This window comes from Octopus bimaculoides, chromosome 19 (genome assembly GCF_001194135.2).
Source record: "Octopus bimaculoides isolate UCB-OBI-ISO-001 chromosome 19, ASM119413v2, whole genome shotgun sequence".
NCBI classification, from domain to species: Eukaryota; Metazoa; Mollusca; class Cephalopoda; order Octopoda; family Octopodidae; genus Octopus; species Octopus bimaculoides.
The window spans coordinates 23,876,372-23,885,311 of record NC_068999.1 but is presented as its reverse complement, the minus strand read 5'-3'; the positions used below and the strand labels follow the sequence as shown (position 1 = coordinate 23,885,311).

General features: G+C 41.5%; 2 protein-coding genes across 2 annotated transcripts; one reads left to right on the top strand and one right to left on the bottom strand.

Moving 5' to 3' along the window:
- Positions 1-3,168: 3,168 nt before the first annotated feature.
- Positions 3,169-3,792, bottom strand: LOC106873097 (uncharacterized). The gene has a single exon (XM_014920322.1). It carries the CDS (start codon positions 3,790-3,792, stop codon positions 3,169-3,171), a length of 624 nt encoding a protein of 207 aa, XP_014775808.1.
- A 2,974-nt stretch (positions 3,793-6,766) lies between these two features.
- On the top strand, positions 6,767-7,279 carry LOC106873096 (uncharacterized protein K02A2.6-like). Its single transcript, XM_014920321.1, has one exon. It carries the CDS (start codon positions 6,767-6,769, stop codon positions 7,277-7,279), a length of 513 nt encoding a protein of 170 aa, XP_014775807.1.
- The last annotated feature ends 1,661 nt before the right edge of the window (positions 7,280-8,940 follow it).

Here is an 8,940-nt window from a genome sequence, read left to right as displayed (position 1 = left end):
CTGTGTTTCATTTTCCGGCCATTTCGAGGACGAAATATTTCGGTTATCTGTCAAGTACTTTGTAGGGGTCGAAGTTGTGCTGAGATTCCATCATTTCTGATGAAAACATGAGTCCAACTGTTGATGTCCTTCGGGACGTGTGTAGTAGTGTTTTGTTGTCTAGGTGCGGCAGGAGAAAATCGGGACATAGATGTCTGCAGATGGTGGATATAGTTGGTTGGATCCGGAAGTTTTTGAGGTAAAATGGGATCTATCATCTGTCCTGGTAGGGCAAGTTCCGTGCCGTACACTAGTTCAGCCGGACTATGTCCCACTCCTTCCTTGACAGTAGATCGTATGCCTAGAAGGATGAGGGGGAGGTATTCCAACCATTTTGACAGGTCAGGGTATGTTTTAATGGCAGATTTGATTTGCCTGTGGAGTCTTTCAACCAGTCTTGTTGGCTGCAGGATGATATGCTGTTGTGCAGGTGTGTTTACACCCAAGGAGACGGGTCAGTTTGGCGAAAAGGTGGGAATCAAATTGACGACCTCTATCGGTGGTGATAATAGCGGGTGTACCAAAACGCGAAACCCAGTGAAACACTAGCGTTTTGGCGACCGTTTCTGCAGAGATGTCTCATAGAGGGAAGGCTTCTGGCCAGCAGGAAAATCTGTTCACACAGGTGAGCAAGTAAGTATAGTTGTTGGAAGGTGGTAGCGGTCCGACGATGTCCGTGTGTACATGCTGGAAACATGCATCAGGCGTGGTAAACGAGCCTATGGGCAATTTTATGTGTCTGTGAACCTTTGCCTTCTGACAAGTGAGACAGTTCCTAGCCCACTCACGGGTGTCCTTATTCATGTTGGGCCCACACAAAACGGGTCGATATGAGTTTTTGTGTAGCACGGACGCCGGGATGTGCTAGTGAATGCAGAGCGGAGAAAATGTCACGTCTGTACTTTGGAGGGACGTAGGGTCGTTCGTGGCCGGTGGATACATCGCACCAAATATGTTCAACAGAAGAGGGTAGTGGAGATTGTTGGAATTTCAAGGATGACGAATTCTGCAGCTGTTGTAGCTGTTCATCATCCTTTTGGTCTGCAGCAATCTGTTGGAGGTCGATCTGAGCAGGGCTGTGAATGGCATTTATCTCCATTCGGGACAGGGCATTGGCTGCTGAGTTTATACCGCTTATGTGTCTGATGTCAGTGGTATATTGCGATATGAAGTCTAAATGCCTGACTTCTTTGGGTGAATGGCAATCAGGTTTTGCATGTAATGCATACACAGGTGGTTTGTGGTCAGTATACACTGAAAATACACGACCTTCTAACATATGTCTAAAGTGTTTGACAGTTAGATAGACTGCGAGTAACTCACGTCCGAAAGTGCTATACTTTGTTTCGGTGAGTTTTAACTACTTAGAAAAAAAAGATATATGTTGCCAAGATCCATGAGTGAGCTGTTGGAGTACGCCTCCAACTCCGGAAGCAGATGCATCGACTAACAAAGTTAAAGGAGCGTCCGGTTTTGGATACGCCAACATAGTGGCATCAGACAATGCTTTTTTTAAGTTGTTGAATGCTGCTAACTGTTCATCGCTGAGGGTAATGTTGGCATTTTTGGTCGACTGGTCTTGCTGAAAATCTGTAAGGTGTTGTGCTATGTCAGAGCAGCGTGGGATGAAATGCCTATAAAAATTAATGAGACTAAGAAATTCTCGTAACTTCCGCAGAGATGTGGGTGCTGAAAAATCTGTGATAGCTTTCACTTTCTCCTGTAGGGGGCGAATGCCATCTTTGTCAACTGTGTGTCCGAGAAATTCAAGGGGCGTGACTCCGAACAAACATTTGCCAGGGTTAATGACATTGCCATATTGTCTAAGGCGTTGGAACAAGTGATGGAGGTGTTGTATATGTTCTTCATGGGAGCTACTGGCTACAAGAAGGTCATCTATGTATGCATAAACAAAAGGTAGGCCTCTGGTCACTGTGTCGATGAATTTTTGGAAAGTTTGTGCCGCGTTGCGTAAGCCGAATGGCATACACAGAAATTCAAACAGTCCAAAAGGAGTCATGACTGTTGTTTTTGGTACATTGGCAGGTTCCACTGGGATCTGATTGTATGCCCTAACCAGGTCAATTTTTGAAAAAATGCTAGCTCCATGTAATGAGCTTGAAAAATCATACAGTTGGGGGACTGGATAGGAGTCTGGAACCATGTAGGTAATTCAATGCTCTGTAATCCCCACAGATGCGCCAGTTGTTGGAACCTTTCTTGGGCACACAATGTATTGGAGACGACCAGTTACTGCTAGATGGATGGATGATGCCAAGGTCTAGCATGTGTTCGAATTCGCGTTTTACTGCCTTGAGGCGATTTGGTGCAAGTCGGCGAGGGTGTGCAGCGACGGGTGGACCGCGGGTCGTAATGTGGTGAGTGACCTCATGTTTGATCGGCTGGTTGTGAAATACAGATCGGGCAACATCAGGGTATTCCTGGAGGATATTGCTGTGACGTGTGGATGTTGTCTGTAGGATTGTAGGGCTCACTGTGGCTATACTAGCGGTAATAACATGCACAGTAAGTTTCGTAATGCTGTCTACAAGTCTCCGTCATTTGAGGTCTACAAGTAGGCCGAAATGGTGAAGGAAATCGGCTCTGAGAATAGGGGTTGGTCGCTTAGCTACTATGACTACCCACTGGAAAGTGGGACATAGACCTAAATCTAGTGTGAGAGACTGCTCGCCGTAAGTAGGGATCGATGATTGGTTGACAGCTTGAAGACAGATGGATGTTGCAATTCGCTTTCCAGTAACATAAGAAACAGGAAGGATGCTAACTTCTGCACTGGTATCGACCAGGAAACGCTTGCCTGTGAGGCGGTCATTTATGAAAAACAGGCGACTTTGCAGATGTAAACCAGGAACTGCAGCTGCGTTCAATTTCTGGTGGAATCGTTTCCCAAATGAGAAACTGAAAACGAACAGGGTCTTGTGCATCGGTTCGCCTGTGCTCCAAACTTGCGGTGATACCAGCAAATGCCATTTGAATTACAGGATGAACTCGGACTTCTAGAATGTCTTCCAGATTGTCGTACGGAACTGTTGCTACGGTGGTGCCTGTCATATGATAAGGCTTGTATTTTCGTTGTCAGGAGCTGTATCTGTGATGCCTGCTCTGTAATTAAAGCTCTGTTGCGCTGGTAGAAGGCAGGGGAGGATTGGTTGGTGGAGCTGCTGTTACAACTGCTGACAGGGACGGACAACTGCTCGGGACATCAGCAATGCGATCGGCTAATTCAGCGAGTTCGTCCACTGACGTGTTGTCTTTGGTGGCAGCGAGGACCACTTGTGTATTAGATGGCAAATGCTGTACAAAGAGCTGTTTCAACACTCTGTTGGGTAGATTATCATCTCCCATGAGTTGCTTCATTCGTCGCAAGAGCTGGGAGGGCTTCTTGTCCCCTAATTCTTCTGTGAGAAGTAGCTGGCGGAGATGCTTTTGTTGAGACTCTTCCGTCCTGGTGAGCAGCGTGGTTTTGAAGGTATCATATGATACCGTGCCGGGAGGAGCCATGATAAGGTCATGGACCTCGTTCAGGATTTCGGGTGATAAGGGTCCGATAATATGTGTGAGGCAAGCGGCATCGTTCATAATGCGTCTCAAAGCGAACTGGGCCTCGATATGACAGAACCACAATGGCGAATCGTGAGTCCAAAAGGGTGGTACTTTGATGGAGATTGCAGCCTGTAGTGTCGTGTCGATGACCGGGGGGTTATCTGTGTAGTTCTGTGTGCTGGAGTCCATGATGTGGCATTACTGCTGCTCTTTATCTCTATACATAATTGGCCACCCCCAACATTTATCTCCCATTCACTACATCCACTCCTCAACCTTATTCAATCCCTATAGTTGCTACCAACTCTTCTGCCACCTCTCCTACTTATATCAACCACTCAACACTTGTTCCTTATTCTTTATATCCAACTCCCAACCCCCAACCCCCAACCCCCACTCCATCTCTCACTCTCCCATTCACTCTTGCAGTATCTATGCACTTACACTACTCGTACTTATTGCAATAATTGTACCTGTGTCTGCAAATTGAATGAGGAAGAAATGCAATTAATAAAATAACAGTACTAATCTACAAAACCAATAGAGATTTATGCCTATACATACATACATACATACATGCATACTTACATACATACACACACATACATACATACATGCATACATACATACATACATACATGCATACATACATACATACATACATACATACATACATACATACATACATATGGTGCCATCAACATCACACGTGCAGGCATAGAAAGCCATTTGAAACTTATTTCTGATCGTTCCCTCCTACATTTATGCTGACTCCTCCAGCCTAAATCAGTAACTAGTTTATTTCTCCCATTATAAATTTCACATATCAATGTAGCATTATTTAAACTAGATTACCACATGGAATTTTGTGAACATGATTATGACTGAAACTAACAATACATACATACATACATACATACATACACACATACACACATACATACATACATACATACATAATGAGGTAGAGGCCATTACCATTCACAATATGAAAGAGTATTGGTGGAATGTCCCAATAAAAACCTCAATAAAATGCAGGCGTAATAGACCGGATATAGTAATCTGGGACAGAGAAGAGAAACTGTGTACAGTAGTAGAAATCAGCTGTCCTGCGGATGTCAACATCACACTAAAGATTAGAGAAAAAGAGAACAACTACGCCGAGCTCCTGAGAAATTTGCAGATACTCCACCCGGACTACAAGTTCAGATTCATACCCATGATTGTTGGGGCATTGGGATATGTAACAAACTACCTCAACAAAAACCTGGAAAAATTAGGGTTCTCAAAACCTGAAAGAAAAAGGCTGATTAGAAGACTACAGATTCAAGCCATCAATGGAACTGTAAAGATATGTAAAACTTTCCAAAAATTTGGCACATAAATACATATGCATGCATCTAAACATGAGAATATATACATAAAAACGCATCCATAAAACAAACATACAAATCTGCACATAAATACATATGCATATGCCTAGACATGAAAATATATACATAAAAACGCATCCATAAAACAAACATACAAATCTGTGCATACACTGATACCAAATACTGCACGCACACACATATGCACAAATACTTAGATGATGTTGATAAAAGTTCCAATGAAGGAGCCTTGAAGCTATGTTAGAGTCCGGCTCTTTCTCTATTGACAAGAAATACAGAAATGAAACTGATTGATAACATACATACATACATACATAAAAATACTTACAAACATACATACATACGTACATATGTACATATATACTGTTGTGGTGGGAGTCATTGATACCCCTGGTGGATTGGAAGAATGGACTAGCCAAACTCTTATAAAGAGTAGAGGTTGGTAGGAGTCATCGAGAAGGTGTTTTGAGGTCTCACAAAGTGAACACATTGATTTTACCTCTGCATCGTTAAATTATATATCCTACATTTACCTAGGATATAAAAGCGGTGATGAGATATTTGAAGCTTACGTCGGACATTAAAATATTTTTGGTACGAAATCAAAGAAAAAAATCATTAGCATGGAAGACTTATTGGCTTGTGTGGTGCAGTTGCAACACCAACAATAGCAGTTACAACAACTACAACAGCAACAACAACAATGCCAACAGTTACTGGAAGTAATGTTAAAGAAGTCTGGAAATACTTCAGGTCCATTCTCGTTGTGTGAAAAAGTGCCACATCCTAGTGGTTGAGGGAACCTGTGGAAGAGGTAGACCCAGGAAGACCTGGGATGAGGTGGTGAAGCACGGCCTTCGAACATTAGGCCTTTGGAAATATGCAGTGTGTGAGAAGACCTAGCAAGCCAAGTGAGACCATAACCTGTGGCCTATGCCAGGGGTGTAACCAGCCCATTTATGCGTACCTTTCCTTCATTGGACACTAAACTCTGCTTGCGAAGACCTGTTGAGACAAGTGAAATCGAAATCAAATCAAATTCGCAAATTTGATGACTGGCACCCATGCCAGTGGAGCGCTAAGAGCACCATCCGAGTATGATCACTGCCAGAGCAGCTGACTGGCTTCCGTGCCGGTGGCACATAAAAAGCACTATTCGAATGTGATCATTACCAGCGTTGCCTTCCTGGCATTTGTGCTGGTGGCACGTGAAAGTACTCACTACACTCTCGGAGTGGTTGGCATTAGGAAGGGCATCCAGCTGTAGAAACTCTACCAGATCAGATTTGAGCCTGGTGCAGCCATCTAGTTTGCCAATCCTCAGTCAAATCGTCCAACCCATGCTAGCATGGAAAGCAGACGTTAAACGACGACGATGGTGATGATGATGATGATGAGGATGATGATGATCTTCCCATAAATATTTTTGTAAAAATGTGCAAGATTCTTCCACCAATACAAATAAGGCATTGGAGGATTTAAAAAAACGAATTAAAAAATTTTTTCCTGATGTTTTTTTTAATGAATTGGGTCTTTGCACCAAAACAGAAGCAAAGTGTCAAGTGAATGAAAATGCTATACCGGTATTTAGACCAAAACAAACAGTAGCTTTTGCAGTGTTGGAACAAGTCAACAAAGAATTGGATAGACTTAAAAAGCTTGGTGTTATTGAAAAAACTGGTTACTCAAATTGGACATCTCCAACAGTTTATGTCAAAAAAGAATAATAATAAAATACAAGTATGCACTGATTTTTCAACAGGATTAAATGAATGTTTGATGTCACCAAGTCCAGAAGAAATTTTCGCGAAGTTGAATGGAAGAAAATTTTCTCGAAGTTGGACCTACCTGAAGCATATTTGTGGGTAAAAGTCGATGAAGAATGTTCAAAATTATTGACAATAAATACCCATAAAAGGCTGTATAAATCTAATCGACTCCCCTTTGGTATAAAGTTAGCACCTGGCATTTTCCAACAAGTTATGGACATTATGCTCACAGGTTCAGATTTCGCTGTAGCTTACCTTGACGACATACTCATAAAAAGTGAATCTCATGGTCAGCATGCTGAGCATGTTAAAAATGTCTTTGAAAGAATAAAAGATTATGGGTTTAAGCTCAGCAAGGAAAAGTGTGAATTTTTTATGCCAAGAATAAAATATCTAGGGCAGATTATTGATGAAAATGGATACAGACCAGACCCATCTAGGGCGAGTGCAATACAAAATATGCCTCCCCTGAAAAACATTACAACATTAGAAGCATTTTGGGGGCTCACAAATTAAGAGCACTCCTGAATAACTTATTAGAAAAAGACGTTAAGGGTAACTGGTCGGACAAATGGCAAAAAGTTTTTGAAGAAATTAAAACCGTCTTAATGTCGGAATTGTTGTTATCACATTATGACCCAAATTTAGAAATAGTAGTGGCAGCAGATGCTAGTGAAAGTGGTATTAGAGCTGTGTTTTTTCACACCTTTAATGGTAGCCTGAAAGCAATAGCTCATGCTTTGTGTTCACTATTGCCGGCTGAGAAAAGTTACAGAAATAGAAAAAGCAGCATTAGCCATCATACTTGTGGTAAACAAAATTCCATAAATTTATACATGGAAGAAGTTTCCGTCTGCAGACAAACCACCAACCATTATTGTTGATCTATGGATCAAAAAAGGTATCCCCACACATACAGGCAACAGATTGCAGTGCTGGGGAATGATCCTACTGAATTACGACTTCAAAATGAAGTATTTACCATCGAAAAAATTGGTACATACTGATGGTTTGTCAAGGTTAATACCAAAGTACAGTGAACCACTAGAAGACACAGTGATAGCAGTATTAAAAGCCGAAAATGAAATAAAAAATATGTTGTGCAATGTTGTGTGCGAATTGCTTGTGACATTGGAGGAAATAAAAATTAAGGCAGAGACGGATGAGCTTGTCATAAAAATGAAAAAATAGTGAGATCAGAAGAAACAAATAAAAAAAATGTGTGGCTGGATGTAACACTGTTTTGAATTTGTATTCGATATGCGATAATGTGCTTATGTATGCTATGCACAGAGGGTCATAATGCCTACCTCACTACAAGGTCAAATGTTAAAGGAATTCCACACTGGACATCTAAGAATTTCTAGGATGAAGTCGCTTATGAGGAGTTATGTTTACTGGCCAAAAATAGATCTAGATATTGAGAAATTGGCAAAATCACCACCTATAAAATTTCAACCTTGACCCAAGACTGATATTCCATGGTCCAGACTACACTTAAACTTTGCAGTACTGTTAAACTGATCATATTATCTTATAGTGGTAGATATCTTTTCGAAATGACCAGAAATGTGTAAATGTAGAAAACCAACATCTACAGTAACAGTGGAATTTCTACATTAACTTTTTGCTAGGTATGGTGTCCTGGATACCATAGTCTCTGATAATGGGACACAATTCACGATGAATGAATTTAAGACTTTTTGCAAGATGTACTCAGTTGAACACATCACTACTCCTCTGTTTCACCCAAGATCAAACAGACCAGTGGAAAGGCCCGTGGAAGCATTTAAAAGAGCATTAAAGAACTCAATAAATGAGCTAGTCAATGACACAGCACTGACACAATTCTTGAGGGTTTATAGGATAACACCAAACCTAAACACTTTTTCAGGCAAGTCACCTGCGGAATTAATGTTTTCTCGAAAGATAATGTCAAATTTTGACAAGCTGCTACTCTTTACTCTTTTTACTCTTTTACTTGTTTCAGTCATTTAACTGTGACCATGCTGGAGCAAATTGACCCCAGGACTTATTCTTTGTAAGTCTAGTACTTATTTTATCGGACTCTTTTGCCGAACCGCTAAGTTATGGGGACGTAAACACACCAGCATCGGTTATCAAGCAAAGTTGGGGGGACAAACACAGACACAAAGAAACACCCATACACACACACA

Excerpts from the sequence above, each read along its gene's own strand:
- LOC106873097 (XM_014920322.1), bottom strand. The coding sequence starts at position 3,792 with ATGGACTCCAGCACACAGAACTACACAGATAACCCCCCGGTCATCGAC.
- LOC106873096 (XM_014920321.1), top strand. The coding sequence starts at position 6,767 with ATGTTTGATGTCACCAAGTCCAGAAGAAATTTTCGCGAAGTTGAATGG.